Source organism: Vigna radiata, chromosome 8 (genome assembly GCF_000741045.1).
Source record: "Vigna radiata var. radiata cultivar VC1973A chromosome 8, Vradiata_ver6, whole genome shotgun sequence".
NCBI lineage: Eukaryota > Viridiplantae > Streptophyta > Magnoliopsida > Fabales > Fabaceae > Vigna > Vigna radiata.
In genome coordinates this window covers 38,625,213-38,641,121 of record NC_028358.1, presented here as the reverse complement: position 1 = coordinate 38,641,121, position 15,909 = coordinate 38,625,213, and the positions used below count along the sequence as shown (strand labels likewise).

General features: G+C 33.2%; 3 protein-coding genes across 3 annotated transcripts; all 3 read left to right on the top strand.

Annotated features, from left to right (window-relative positions):
• Positions 1-2,346: 2,346 nt before the first annotated feature.
• Positions 2,347-5,384, top strand: LOC106769993 (geraniol 8-hydroxylase). Its single transcript, XM_014655817.2, has 2 exons — positions 2,347-3,244; positions 4,682-5,384. Exons 1-2 carry the CDS (start codon positions 2,366-2,368, stop codon positions 5,351-5,353), a joined length of 1,551 nt encoding a protein of 516 aa, XP_014511303.1. The 5' UTR covers positions 2,347-2,365; the 3' UTR covers positions 5,354-5,384.
• Positions 5,385-9,200: 3,816 nt separating this feature from the next.
• On the top strand, positions 9,201-11,687 carry LOC106770627 (cytochrome P450 78A7). The gene is made up of 2 exons (XM_014656426.2): positions 9,201-10,408; positions 10,829-11,687. The coding sequence occupies exons 1-2, from the start codon at positions 9,401-9,403 to the stop codon at positions 11,450-11,452; spliced, it is 1,632 nt and encodes a 543-aa protein (XP_014511912.1). The 5' UTR covers positions 9,201-9,400; the 3' UTR covers positions 11,453-11,687.
• A 1,448-nt stretch (positions 11,688-13,135) lies between these two features.
• On the top strand, positions 13,136-15,737 carry LOC106769824 (laccase-15-like). Its single transcript, XM_014655596.2, has 6 exons — positions 13,136-13,274; positions 13,382-13,533; positions 13,613-13,857; positions 13,988-14,116; positions 14,205-15,152; positions 15,253-15,737. The coding sequence occupies exons 1-6, from the start codon at positions 13,182-13,184 to the stop codon at positions 15,381-15,383; spliced, it is 1,698 nt and encodes a 565-aa protein (XP_014511082.1). The 5' UTR covers positions 13,136-13,181; the 3' UTR covers positions 15,384-15,737.
• Positions 15,738-15,909: the final 172 nt, after the last annotated feature.

Below are 15,909 nucleotides of genomic sequence, written 5' to 3'. Positions count from 1 at the left end.
TTTAGTGATGTCTCTATTCCAAACAAATAATAAAAAATGTCAAAGACTGTGTTTATTGGTTCATTGAAATTTTTGGATTAAACTTTGTCTATAATTGAGGTGGACATATATAAAATTCGATGAATGATTGAATCGAAAGTGGTGCGTGCAATTAATGGCATTTATCATTGACAAAGTGGTAATGTGGTTATTAGAAAATACACTTTTGTATTTGAAAAAAAAGAGAGAAAAAAAGTAAAATAACGGATACAGGATGATATAAAAAGTTAATGGATGTCAAAATACATTAAATGATTGTGCAACCAAAATGTAATAAACATTTACCATCACATTATTAAAATAATTCATGAAGAATTTTAAATAAGATATTAGCAATCATGTTTTGGTAAGGTTTAGGTAAGGCAGCGAAAACGCGTCAATAATCCATCTTAGTGTCAATAATCCATCTTAGCAAGTCTTCCTTTTTCTTAATTTATATATAGAAAGTTAGGAATACATCCCTTTCGGTTTTTAATAATGATTTCGACCTCTTAATCCATTACATGAAGAAAGACAAATCTGACCAATAATTTTTTTTAAAAAAGTTAAAAAATATATATTTAAAAATTTATATATTTAATTATTGTTTTTAATTATAAGATGATCTAATCAATTATTACTAAACCGTCAATTATAGTTCAAGTGATTAATCAAAGAGTCGGGTTAGTCACCAAACAAGTCTTTTGATTATATATCAATCCAGATGATTATCCCACAATCTGAAACACAAACCAATAAGTTTAGCGGAACATCAAATAGGTCAATTGATCATACAATAATCTTAATGGAAGTCTCACAACTCAAAGTGTACATTTCACAACTCATAACACAAGTTACCAAAAGAGGTTGGTCTCCAAATAGGCTAGTCGCTCATATACCACTCAAGATAGTCAATCACCATTCCAATGAGGACAACGAGTGGAATCGACTCACAAAACATATAAATAAATGTTTGAGGTAAAGAGATATATTATCTCTATTAAACTATTGCATTAATTGTTATCTATCAAACATTGAGTGAACTTTGACATTAAAATTTTTTTTACAAGTATTATTTGACCAATTTGAACATACAGAAACTTCTTACTAAATAACATTTGGATTTCATGCAACAATTCAGACCATTGATCTTAATCCCACACCCAAAAAATTATTAATATAAAAATATTAATATATAATTTATCATATTTGTAATTAAAAAATAAATTACATATAAATGGTTTTCCTTAATTCCTTCATATTTTTTAACTCATCAATACTTGAATTACAAGAAAAATTTTGAGTTGTTTTTTTTTTTTCAATAGAAATAATCATATGTCAGCAAAAAAAAATCATTTTCCACTTTATTTCGTAATATTATTTTAATAATCTTTAATCTAGAAAATAATATTTTTACTTGTAAAAATAAGAAAAATTAAATTAAGACGAATTAAACGATCGTTCAAATAAATTATTTTTGTTTTTGTTATTCTTATCGAATATTGACATAATTTAAGTATGATTAATAAATTCTTCATATCTGAATAATTAAAAAAGTTAATATAAAATTTGGAGTTGAAATTTTAAAATAATAATCTCTTTCTTATATAAAAATTTCAAATCATAATTTATCTCAACATAATAAAAAATTCAAAAGCATAGTTATTAAAAGAAAAGTCTATAATAAGAAAGCCATAATTAAAAATCAATTACGAAAAAACAGATAGTATATTATTATTTTTTCTATATTTGTAAAAAATAATATACAGAAGCCATGAGATAAAAAAAATAAAAATACTAACTCTGAAGCTAATATTTTACTGTCAAGTGATATAAGAGTTACATTTCTTTTAGAAAACATATGAGAAATGAATAAAAAATAATATCTCATTAGATTTCTTTTATTAAAACATATATTAACGTATCCTCTTTCATCGAGATCGATCAAATCGAAGAAGTACATACAGAGGAAACACATACATAGAGGAGTGCAAGTAAAAAAAATATCAGAAAAATGAGACTTATTTAAAATACGAAAATATATAAATAATATACTATTAAAATGTAAATATACATTTTAATACTATAAAATTATACCAGTGTAATTTAGCCTAATCTAAAATATGCAAACTTTCTTTCATTTTTCCTTCACAATTAAATGAGAATAATAATAATAATAATACATAAACACTTAGCAATATACAAATTAATATATGCTTATATGAGTTGTTAGTTATAACTCTCTTACAACTCATATATATAGGACATAACCTGACAGAACATGGACCAGTTATGTTAAGTAGGTTTGAATCACGTCACGAGAAAAAAAAAAACAACAAATTTTATCATGGAACATTTCATCTTTCTGGTACTCCTCGTACTGTTTCTCATCACCAGCCGGTTCATTCTCAACCGCCGCGTTAAAAAAAACCAAGCCCCCGGTCCAACCGGCTTGCCCATAATCGGAAACCTCCACCAACTGGGCCCCAAGCCACACTGCGCCCTCTCCTCTCTGGCCCAAACCTACGGCCCAATCATGTCCCTCCGTCTGGGCTCAGTCACCGTGGCCGTGGTCTCTTCTCCAGCCGTGGCCCAAGAAATCCTCCAAAAGAACGACCAAGCCTTCGCCAGCCGCCCCATCCCAGAATCCGTGGCGGCGCAGCCCAACGTGGGCGACACCCTAGCCTGGGCCCCCGCCGACTCACGGTGGCGCAACCGCCGCCGCGTCTGTACCACTCAGATTTTTACCGCCCAACGTCTGGACCTGCTACAGCACCTCCGGCACGGCAAAGTACAGGAACTGGTTGAGCACCTTCGGAAGCAAGGTTCGAATGGAAAATGTGTTCCAATTGGAGATCTGGCATTCGCGACGATGCTGAACCTGGTATCGAACACGGTGTTTTCGGAGGATTTGGTAGATCCTGAGTTCGAGAGTGCAGGGGAGTTTAAGGAGCTGGTGTGGAGGATCATGGAGGACGCAGGGAGGGTTAACCTCTCAGACTACTTTCCTTTGCTGAAGCCGTTTGATTTGCAGGGCGTTAAGGGACATGTGGCGGTTTCATACGTCAGGTTGCATGATATTTTCGACCGCATGATTCGGAAACGTGTTGCGGAAAGAGAGGGTCCGCGTGTCGCCAAGGGGGATTTCTTGGATGTGTTGCTTGATCAGTGTGAACTAGGTGAGGCGTCCCATTTCACCGTTGAAAGCATTAAGCCGTTGATTCTGGTAACACCGTCCTCTTCCATCATTAACTTTTTTTTTTTAATCCGTAAATTAAAATTCTTTCATATAAAAAAATAATTATAATTTTTTTAAATTTTATTTTTTTACGTGTTAAATTGTAATTTAGATTATTATTTAAAATAAATATATAAAATACAAGGTCAGTATAATTGAATTAAAATGTATTTTTTTTAATTTTAGTGACTAAAATTAGAAACATTTATGGTGTCTTTTGAAGTTTATTTGTAAAGATTAAAATAGTTATTCTTCACCTTATTACTTATTAGTTAGAAATAGTCGAGTAATAATATTGTTATTAAATTTTTTTATTCTAAATAAACCTCAAATTTAATATTGAAATCTAAATATTATCAACTTATTATACTTCTTTTATCCATCTTAACCCTAATTATTAATTTAAAGTTAATATATAAGGGCATCTTAGATTCTTTTAGCATTGATACTTTGACAACAATATTTTCATTTGACACTCAAATAAATTAATATTTTACTATAATATAATACTTTATTAAGAATAATAAGTGTCAAATGGGAGTGATTGTGAATCGTGGTGTCAAAATAACTTTTTTTTCAGTTTTTTATTGACGAAATCTTTTGAAATGACAGAATCATTAGCTATCTTGGATACAAGATAATAAGTATTGAAGGACTAACATCATAAATTCCAAAGAAATTTTAACCATTGTCCACCTGAACACTAAACAAAATCACATTAATATTCAATTTTAACCATTGTCCACCTGAACACTAAACAAAATCACATTAATATTCAAAGGATAAATATGACAAAGTTATATTATAAATGAAAAAACACGTCCTTCGTTAATAAAGTGATCTTGATTTATATATATAATATTTAAAGCACGGTTAAAAGATATTTTTGTGTCTTATCAGTGGATTGTGGTCAGGATAATGATATTTTAACAATTTTTTGGTAATCATTACATATGTGTTGTTAAAAGATTTTAAAAAAAAATTGTTAAAAGAATTTCTTTTTCCATGTAATTATGACATTGTTTCGTGCAATGTGCATAGAAATGAATCTGAAAAAACATGCAGGTTGGTGGATTGTTGTCATGTATTGTTTGGAGTAATGTGTGTATAACTGAAGCTGTAAAAACGTGTAAGTTTGGGGGAAGGACTAAGGAGTGTAGTAGGCTAACCGTATGGTGTTTTTAAAGTTGAATAATATATATATATGAGAAGTGGAAGTTTTATGTTTGTTTCAACAAAAACAATTAAAGTTTAGTTCAAATGTTTGTCCAAAATTCTTTTTCCAGTAAAGGTGGTTACGGTTTGGTGAAAAGAATAAGATATCGGTTGAAGATTAATAGTAGTTATTCTTAGAATAATATGTTTGTTTTTAGAAGCTTCGAAGGTGGGTGTAATCAAGGTTGAGTGGTTATTGAGTGTGAGCAGGATTTGTTCATAGCGGGGAGTGACACATCAGGATCAACAACAGAGTGGGCAATGGCAGAGCTTCTACGGAATCCAGAAGTAATGCAGAAAGCAAGAGAGGAACTGATGGAAGTGATTGGGTCGTCGAACGTTGAAATAAGAGAATCAGACATTCCTAGACTTCCGTACATGAGAGCAATAGTGAAAGAAACCCTTCGGCTTCATCCAGCTGTTCCCCTTCTATTGCCGTACGTTGCAGGAGAGGATGTTGAAGTGAGTGGTTACACCATTGAGAAAGGGAACCAAGTCCTGATCAATGCATGGTCGATTGGGAGGAACCCCCAGTTTTGGGATGAGCCATTGTCGTTTCAGCCCGAAAGGTTTCTGAGATCGAACATAGATTTCAAAGGCAGGGATTTCGAGTATTTGCCTTTTGGTGGTGGTAGGAGAATTTGCCCTGGCTTGCCACTTGCTAATCGGATGATCACTTTAATGTTGGCTGCGTTTCTCCACTCTTTCCGCTGGGAGCTTCCTCCGGGTGTCACTCCTCACACCCTTGACATGACTGAGCAGTATGGAATCACCTTGAAGAAGCTTTCTCCTCTTTATGCTATTCCCATACCACTCTCAAATTCCCCCGAATTCAATCTTTTTTTCTCTGTAAAAGGTCAATGTAACAAGTTTCGTCATTAATATTGCATAATAATATTTACTTCTCTTCTTACGATTTTATCCAAAGTTAAAAATTTATTTCACAACTTTTTTTTTTTTCTAAATAATTTTTTTATTTTTTTACTTTACTAATTCAATTTACGAAAACTACTCTATCTTTAATTCTTTGTTTTGGAAGAATTGGTTTCAGGATAAGTCGTTTTTCGTTCTCTACTCTATTTCGAACGTCTGAGAATGCAATTCTCCGATTAATGGTTAACTTGTCAAAGACAATCTGACGTTCAAATCATATATGTGTTTTATAGAGATATCTATATTTTATTAGGATAAATCAAGTTTTACCTCGTGAATAATATATTTATAATCATTAAATCAGACAATCAAATTCAATAATACTTGGTAATTATCTATTTATACCATATTCTCGTACAATATGTTCTCTCAATCACTCATAAATAACGTATATTTGCATTTAATATGGTTATTAAACATATTAATTTCATTGTCGATCCATTACTTGTTCTAGTCCTAAATTTTCCCATCGGTCATCGAATATAGTATACTTACCAAATTATTATGGTCAGAAATCAACTATCAGAAGAGTTACATAAATTACCTTGTAGCAAAATATTTATTTGAAATTGATAAATATTTTCTCTTTTGTTGACTTTTCTGAGAACATCTTCAATCAAATTTCTTATCTCTAGTTGTCTACAAAAGGTAACTCATTTTTCACTAGATAACGACTTTTAAAACAAAGATAACACCTTTTAAAATAAAATTACCGAGATTAATGTACCCTTAATATCTCTAAAATAATTCATAGGACTTTAATGCATTTATAATCCAATAATTATCACATTAAGTTTGTTTTACCTTAAAGTCATTACATGAGTCAATATTAGATTAAAATAATCTAACAATTATTACTTATAAACAACTGTTTTTAACAATAAAATATTATATTAAATTGGAGTTATATATAATTAGAACCTTAATATATGAAAGTATGGTAAATTAATAACTATAGTTAGAATCAATATGTTACAATATTTTAGAATATCTTGCGGCACCCACCAAGTTTTATGCTTAAGAGATGTTCAAAATTTTCTGGTTAGAGTTTGTCCATTTTTAAAAATTCATAGTTAAGGTATTTTGTGTCTAGTAATAATAATGCGATGAAATATTAACGATATTAAAAAATTATTATCAATTTTAATGATAAAAAATAATTAGTTACCATAAATATCAATTTATAAACTAAATTTTTTTAATAACTAAAATATTTTTAAAAAATTATAATTAGTAATAAAAATAGTTTTCATTAAAATTTGATTTTTAAATTAATCACTAATATTAGCTATCTAAATTTTGACTACCAAAGAATTAGACACTATTTAGAAAATTGATCACTAAATATATTTTTGGTATTTTAAGAGTTTTCTTGTAGGAAATATATTACATATTATTTAAAAAAAGTCAACAAAGACATCAATTAAAAGAGTAAATAGATTTAAAAAACACACGGACACACAAATAGTTAAGTATTAATAGTATTTCTGAGAGTATTAATTGTTAAGTAATAAGACCAACAAAAGTTAAGTATTAATAGTTTTTCTGAGAGTATCTCCATCCTAAAAGTTAAAGATGAAGGTAGACAAATATTTGAATTTTCAACAACCTCTTTATAAAATTTGAATTTTATCTATTGGTACATTCTTCCTAAAATTCTTCGAGGCTACTAGCTAGTATCTTTATAGCTTAAAATTTTAAAATTTCTGTTAGGAAGACTTTCTTTAAAATCTTCACATATCATATAGGACAGAACTTTGAAGGGTGATAAAGGGACATTGTCATCCCCTTTCCCAATATTTTTGTTTTTCAATTTTAGTATAATCTATATATTTTTAGGAAAATGATATTTTGACACCAATTTTTTTGACACTATTTTGACACTGCACACGTGTCAAAATGTGGTTGGACGATTTCAAATTAAAAAAGAACTTTGATTTATTTCTTCCAAATATGCCTTTGTCTCAGCTTTTTTTAATTTGAAATTGTCTAACCACGTTTTGACACGTGTGCAGTGTCAAAATAATATAAAAAATTGGTGTCAAAATATCATTTTTCATATTATACATCTATCTAGATATCTTCAAAATATTTTTTGAAAATCTATTACTAATTGAGGAGGATATACAATACCAAAAAACCTAAATTAAACCTATATAAAACATTGATATGTTTTTTTAGTCTAAAAAGACAATAAATTTTGGAGTTTTTATTCAACTTTTTTTCCTTTTTACTCTATAATCTTTAAATTTACACTTAGAGATAAATTTCTAATTCAAACAGCTAATATATTACTACAATTCATTAACTCAAACAGCTCTTGTCTTAATTTATTCACACTTAAAGTAAAATTAATTTTTCATATAATTTTTACAGAGTGAATCATAAAAGATTACTTATTAAAAATCGCATCCAGATAATTATAAAAAAATAGTTTAGATGCAAAGAAGAGAAATTGAAAAACAATTAATACATCATGTAATGTATAAAAGATGCCGTAAAAGAGTCATAAAGGCTATTGTTACAAGAAAAATCTATTTTACATTGAGATAAAAATGTCGTAAATAATAATATATTTTCATTGTTCTTTAAATGATTGAAAATATTCAAACAATAATTCTCTATCATTTAAATCACTATAAAAATGTATTCAACATCAATTTTTGTATATTATTTTCATTGTGAATAACTTCATGAATATGGTCTATCTTCGTAATATTTAACCAGAAATGAAGTAGATGAATAAATTGAACGTGAATGATCTGAAGTCGACGGGGGCAGTTTGATTTCTTTCTATAGAAGTCGGTGGAAACCTTATAAATATCTTTTTGAGAAGTATAACCTTATTGCAAAAGAAAAGTTGGGGAAGTAACATTTTCTCTGCTTGTTTGACTCATGGTATATTCTAACTTAAACTTGACCACTTGAGTCTCACAGGGTCGTTAAGAATTGAAGTTGCGTTGGATTGTTTGGGAATACGATGCATATATTATCGAATAGCCCGTAGTCACGTGAGGCGAGGCCTCGAGCAACGTGCATTCCTATTTGCAACCTTGCTTCCCGCCCTAACACACGTCCATGCATGCATGCCTCCAAAATAAAATCCTGTGCTCCATGATCCGACATTCAAGGGCGCAGTGGCGGTTGCTCAAAATTCCTCCACCGTTGTGGCCTCGTCTGTGTCATGCAATTTAGATAAAAAATTCTTAAATAAATGTCTGTAATACGAATGCGTAGCGTGCTTTCCCAATGCCATATTATATGCACCTGTTAAGCCTATGACCATTCTAGAAGACTATATAGATTAGAAAGCTATTAGGTGTAATATATATATATATATATATATATATATATATAAAAGACACTTTAATGCTTAACTTAACTTAAGTGTAGATTGTAGAACTTTATTATTTAGGAAGTGATTTTATTATCATTATAAAATATTCTTTTTAATATGAGTGAAGTGTACCTCATCTTGACCATTTATTTATAGATCATCACAAGTTTAATAAAATATAAATAGACTTATTTAAATAATTTTATATTAAAATCTAATTGGTTGTTCTTTATTAATATCTTAAAATCAGATATTTGTTTATTTTATTCTCTATTATTAGTCTAACTTAAATTTTGGTTCAATTATAGTTCAGCATTGTTTAACCTGGTTTAACTTGATTGACGAGCGGCGTAACAGTATATGGATGGATCATTGTTGAGTGGTAACCGGCCTATATCATACTATACAAGTAGATACCTTATAACCACCAAATTAAGCCACGTATCTCTAACCCCAATTAGACGCATCATTACACACTTTTTGTACTTTAAAAATACACAATATCTTCAAACTTACCCTAAGCTTCTTCTCCAATCCATGCAAGCACGAAAGCACACCTATTTATACCAAGCCTCTCCCCTGCTATTCACAACCATCCCATCTTCATCACTCTCTCTTATTACTTCAAACTCTGTTTCCATTTCCCTCTGTGCACTGTAATGGGGTTACCATCCTCAGCATTAGACACTAGCTGGTGGGTGTTTACACTTCCAGCCATAGCAGGAACACAAAACTTAACTCACAACCCACTCTTGCTCATAATCCTCACTGCAATTCTTTCCATTGCCATCATGGCGTGGGCCTTCCCAAGAGGGGGAGGAGGTCTTGCATGGAGAAACGGAAAGAACCAAACGGGCCGGGTCCCTATACCCGGGCCAAAAGGAGTCCCTCTCTTCGGCCTCTTGTTTAGCTTAAACCATGCCCTACCTCATCGCACCCTCGCTTCCATTGCTTCAGCCCTATCAGCCACGAAACTCATGGCCTTCAGTTTGGGGTCAAGCCCAGTAGTTGTAACTTCCGACCCTCACGTGGCGCGTGAAATCTTGAACTCACCCCATTTCGCTGACCGCCCCATTAAACAATCCGCTAAGAACCTCATGTTCAACCGCGCCATTGGGTTTGCGCCAAACGGTGCGTATTGGCGCTTGCTGCGGAGGGTAGCCTCGACACACCTCTTCTCCCCACGCCGCATTCTTGCCCACGAGCCGGGTCGCTTGCTAGACTGCGCTGCCATGTTACGAGCTATAGCTCACGAGCAGTCCAAAAACGGGTTCGTGTGCCTAAGAAAACACCTCCAAGATGCAGCGCTGAATAACGTTATGGGAACTGTCTTTGGAAGAAGGTACCACGACCAAGATGAGTGTTATAATCGGCGTGAGATCGAAGAGGTGCGCGACATGGTCCGGGAAGGTTTTGACCTTTTGGGAGCTTTCAACTGGTCTGATTACGTTCCTTGGATCCGCTTCTTTTATGACCCTTTACGTGTTCGAGAACGGTGCTCCGTTCTTGCTCCGAGAGTGAAGAAATTTGTAAAGAGGATTCTGGAGGAGCACCGAATAATGGCTCCATTCAAAGAACTTTCTGATGACTCGGACTTCGTGGACGTGCTGCTCTCTCTAGAAGAGGATGACAAGCTCGAAGACGATGACATCATTGCTGTTTTATGGGTTAGTGTTTCTCTCATACCTATAACGTACGGAAGTTTATTGCCCATGCATGTTTTAACACGTGCATGTGTTTGAAAAATCTACTGCAACTAAAGTATATCAAATCTGGGAATTTGTCGCATGACTCTAATTAAAAAATGATAACCCAAATATAAAAGATTCTACAAATTTAACTGGGCAGAATGTTATATGTTTTAGAAGATCGATACGCTTTTTTATTCATCTGCATTTTCTAATTAGCAAAAGAAATAAAAAATAGAGACAAACAAATAAATATTTAAGCACACTCCAAAGTGACACTAATGTCACGTAATCATCTCTTATTAAATAACTTTTATTAGCTTGTAATTAATAATCTGGTAGTGTGGTTGGTATGAAAAACTTTTATCAATATTTTTAAAACAACTTGATTGCACGCAGGAGATGATATTTCGTGGCACGGATACAGCAGCACTTCTTACTGAGTGGGTAATGGCCGAGCTTATTTTGAATGAGCAAGTGCAAACTAGGCTTCGCAATGAACTCCGCAGCGTTGTGGGAAAGAAGATGGTAGTTACAGATGCTGATGTGATAAAATTGCCATACTTAGAAGCCATAGTGAAAGAAACCCTGCGATTGCATCCAATTGGGCCTCTCCTTTCATGGGCCCGATTGTCCACGTCAGATGTCCATCTGAGCAATGGAATGGTGGTCCCAGCCAACACCACAGCAATGGTGAACATGTGGGCCATTACTCATGACCCTAGCGTGTGGCACGAGCCACTAGTGTTCAAGCCAGAGAGGTTTGTGAAGAGTGAAGGAGGGGTCGAAGTGGATATCAGAGGTGGTGACCTTAGACTCGCACCATTTGGAGCTGGACGCAGGGTTTGCCCCGGTAAAAACCTAGGGCTTGTGACCGTGAGCCTTTGGGTGGCTAACTTGGTTCATCGTTTTCATTGGTTTCAAGACATGGCTAACCCAGTTGACCTAGCCGAGGTTCTGAAACTATCTTGTGAAATGAAGAACCCTCTCAGAGCCCTGGCATCTCCAAGGTTTACTAATTAAACCTAAATAATTATTCTGAGATTTGGTGTGTAAGATTTGTGAGGGCAGTGTTATAAATATGTATTTGTATTTAAGGAAAATCACTGATTTTCCTATAAAAAAGTGTCTCTAAGTGTGAGGATGATTTATCTAGCTTTTATATACAAGTGAGATAAATATCCTTTTCGTTGTAATAGCAAATCTTTACCAATTTCTGTACGCAAATATAATATATATAAGTTGATATTCAGCAGTATATATCAGCAGATACATATGTTTGAATTTGATTACAAGAAACAAGTTATACTTACTTGACACAGTATTTTATTATACTTACTTGACACAGTAACTTAACTTCATAGTCATTAATGTTAGGAAACAAATTAGTTGAGGATTAGTGTTGTTTCCTAAGATCAAAATCACGTTAAATATATAATAATTTAACTCAAAGCACATGGTTCTACAACTAATATTATCTTATAAAATGTTTTGTAATTCTTATTATCTCTAATTGCTGCTGTCTTCTTCTAATGGCGCCAGTACAAGTAATTGTTTTTTTTTTCTTCAACTGCTGCAGTTCCAATCTATTAAGTGATGCCACACTATTTTTAATTTTGTTTTAGTTTAATAATATTTTTTTATTTAAAATCTATTAGGCAATAATGGCCACCACACCCCCATTTGGTATTGGTGCAAGAAAAGGGAGGATGTGTTTATTATCATTTGGGATGAATTTAACGCATGTAAATGAAAATGTACAATATTAATTAATTTTTTTGTTGTAAGGTATATGTCAATTATTTTGTGATAAAAGTGATGTAAGTCAAATTACAATCAAATTGTCAAATCTAAATTCATGTGCTATGTTTTTATATAGAAAAAGTTGCATCCTGCTATGTCAATTATTTGTTCATGTTTTTATATTATTTGGATTTAAGAAAATGATTTTTTTTTTCTTACTTTTACTGGTTAAAATTGACTTATGGTATGAAGTAAATAAATGACTAGATTTACGAATAGATCCACCTCTTGTAATCTTTATAAGAACCATGTAAGTTTTCTTTATTATTTTTCTTTACAATATTAAATATATCTTAATTCAATAGATAGTTGACATTGTAAGTGATTTGTTGACATTGGGGATAGTTTCCATGAAAAGTATAAATTTAACATCATCAACTAATTATAATAAATCATATACGGAAAAAAACGTGTGCATGTACACAAAGCAGAAAAGTAGAAGTCCTAACATAATGAGAAGTCAGAATCGGGAAGCGAAGAATAATCGAAAGTTAACACTTTTTTGATTAAGCAATCTTAACTATTCGGAGGATGGAATCTCATTCCAAAGTTAGCCATTTATTATGGGTTTTTAAGTGAAGCTGTTGTTGCAGTGTTTTCGAACAGGTACAATACAATCTGTATCATACTCACCAAATAAAGCAGTTTCCAATATGTACGCTACCTTCAACTCAAAAGGCTTGACAAATTCCTCTTTAATTTCCTTTGCAATTTTCTTACAATTGATTAAATGGCTAGATTGACGTGTTGACTTATACATTACTGGTAAACATGTGACAATGAAGCCGCACCGATTTTTGAAGAATACAACTAATTCATGCACACTCAAATCAATCTCTTGTTCTAACCTACAAAACCTCCTGCATAAAACTTTTTCCTATATATGTAACACTGACTATTACCAATAGCATTGTAGTACGACTTGCATAACATTTTCTCTTTCGTGAAAATGTCGTGCACCAAGAATATTTTCCTCCAAATTCTGTGGTGTTTTTCCTTGATCACTCTTAGTTCCCAAACACAGAGTCATTACACTTTTGAAGTGAGTAACAGAAAGTGGTGAAATGTTATTCACCATGGCGTTCATGAATATAAATTTCTGTTCTTTTTCACAGGAAAACAATTAAATGGGTTTGATTAATCTTGCAGGTTAGAGAAGCGCAGTATACCAGACTTTGTTCCACAAAAAGTATATTGACAGTGAATGGAAACTTTCCAGGACCAACTATCAGAGTCAACAGAGGAGACACAATCTACGTTGATGTTTACAACAAGGGAAACTACAACATTACTTTACACTGGTAATATTAATCTTCTATCTTAAGCAATTTTGATAACCTATGAGTGGATGAAAATTAACCATTACCGATTTATGTACAGGCACGGAGTGAAGCAGCCAAGGAATCCATGGACAGATGGTCCATCATACATCACTCAGTGCCCCATCCAACCTGGTATGAAATTCAGACAAACCTTGATTTTTTCTTTTGAGGAAGGGACCATATGGTGGCATGCTCACAGTGAATGGTTAAGAGCCACTGTCTATGGTGCTATCTATGTCTATCCAACCAAGAATACTCCCTACCCTTTTCCTCAACCAGATGCTGAGATTCCCATCACATTTGGTATGAAAAGTTATCCTTAACAGTTTTTTTTTTTTTTTTTTTTTTCTGTAATTCACCAAATATAGCTAGAACATACTGATGCAAGTAGGAGGGGGAAAATGCAATTTTTTATTTACTTATGTATATGCAGGAGAGTGGTGGATTAATGATGTCAATGAGGTCTTCAGACAGTCTTCTGAAACCGGAGGGGCCCCAAACATATCTGATGCTCTCACTATAAATGGTCAACCCGGGGATCTCTTGCCTTGCTCAATTCCAGGTACGCATCAATGTTCAAAGTTGATGAACTTTCAACTTCAAACATTTGTATCTTTGAGGTTTGGCTCATACTTTCTTGTAACTTTCAGAAACGTTCAAGTTTAATGTAGAACAAGGGAGGACTTATCATCTCCGAGTTATTAACGCGGCACTGAATCTGATTCTCTTCTTCTCCGTTTCCCAACATAACCTCACTGTTGTTGGTTCTGATGCTGTATACACCAGGCCATTGACAAGGGATTACATTTGCATATCACCAGGACAAGCAATGGATGTGTTGTTGCACGCCAACCAAGAACCTGGTCATTATTATCTAGCTGCAAGGGCATATTCAACTGGGTTTGGTGTTGCCTTTGATAACACAACAACCACTGCTAGAATAGAGTACAGTGGCAATTACACTCCACCTTCATCTCCTTCATTACCAAACCTCCCCGACTTTAATGATACACAAGCAGCTTTGGACTTCATCACAAACTTGAGAGGCTTACCTGAGAGATCCCCCAGTCCAGTCCCAACAAACATCACAACTCAAATAGTCACCACTATTTCTGTCAACACTTTGCCGTGCCCTAATGGCAGAAACGACTGCCAGGGGATAAATGGAACCATTTTCTCTGCTAGCATGAACAACATAAGCTTTCAAACCCCCCGCATTGACATTCTAAAAGCCTATTACTATCATATCAATGGGATATACCAATCGGGATTTCCCAGATTCCCACCTTTTACATTTAACTACACTGCAGATATTTTGCCTATAACGTTGAATACACCAACGAAAGAGACTAGGGTTAATGTGCTGAACTATGGTGCAACAGTTGAAATTGTGTTCCAAGGAACAAACGTTGTTGGAGGGATAGACCATCCTATCCATCTCCATGGGTACAGTTTCCATGTTGTTGGATATGGATTAGGCAATTTTAACCAAAGTCAAGATCCCTTGAATTTCAATCTCGTTGATCCTCCTTACTTGAATACTGTGATTGTGCCAATAAATGGATGGGCTGCCATTAGATTCGTGGCTGTGAATCCTGGTATGTAACACCAAATACGAGTTTCCTTTTTCAAATTTTAAAATGGAGAGCTTATGTAATTTTTCTTACACGAACTGCATGCATGTATTTTGAATTGCAGGGGTATGGTTTATGCACTGCCATCTAGAACGCCACCAATCTTGGGGCATGCAGACAGTTTTTATTGTGAAGAATGGAAACTCTTCAAATCTAATGTTGTCACCGCCGCCGCCAGACATGCCCCCATGCTGAAGAATATTCTGGACTTTCTCTGTTTAAAGAAGTTCACATTGAAAACAATAAGTTAAATGTTTGTTTTACCTTACATCTCCGGAAGGCATGTGTTCCAAATTTGAGAAAATGAGTTCTCCGAGTGCATTGCTATTTGTAATAATTCACTTGTTCTTTTATTAATTATTTTTGGCAGCAAGGCATTATTAAACGGTCTTTTAATTAAGATTTTCTTTCGGCTATTAATTGCTTGGTGTTTGTAGTCTTTGGTTGGTTAAGTGTCACGTGACCATCGCCAAAATGACAGCAGACTCAAAACATTGTCGATTGCTGGCTTTATAGAGCTAAGGGGATCATCTATTGTAATTTAAAAAATCCACCCATCCAATAACATATATATCGAATTTAAAATTTAGATCTATTTTAACTTATAATTTATGTTAAATCCAAATCAAACAAAATATACTTTTTACCAATAAAATCATTCATTTTTTTATTTTTTCCAATTTAATTTAAATAGAATTAAATCTACTTTATCATTTAGAAA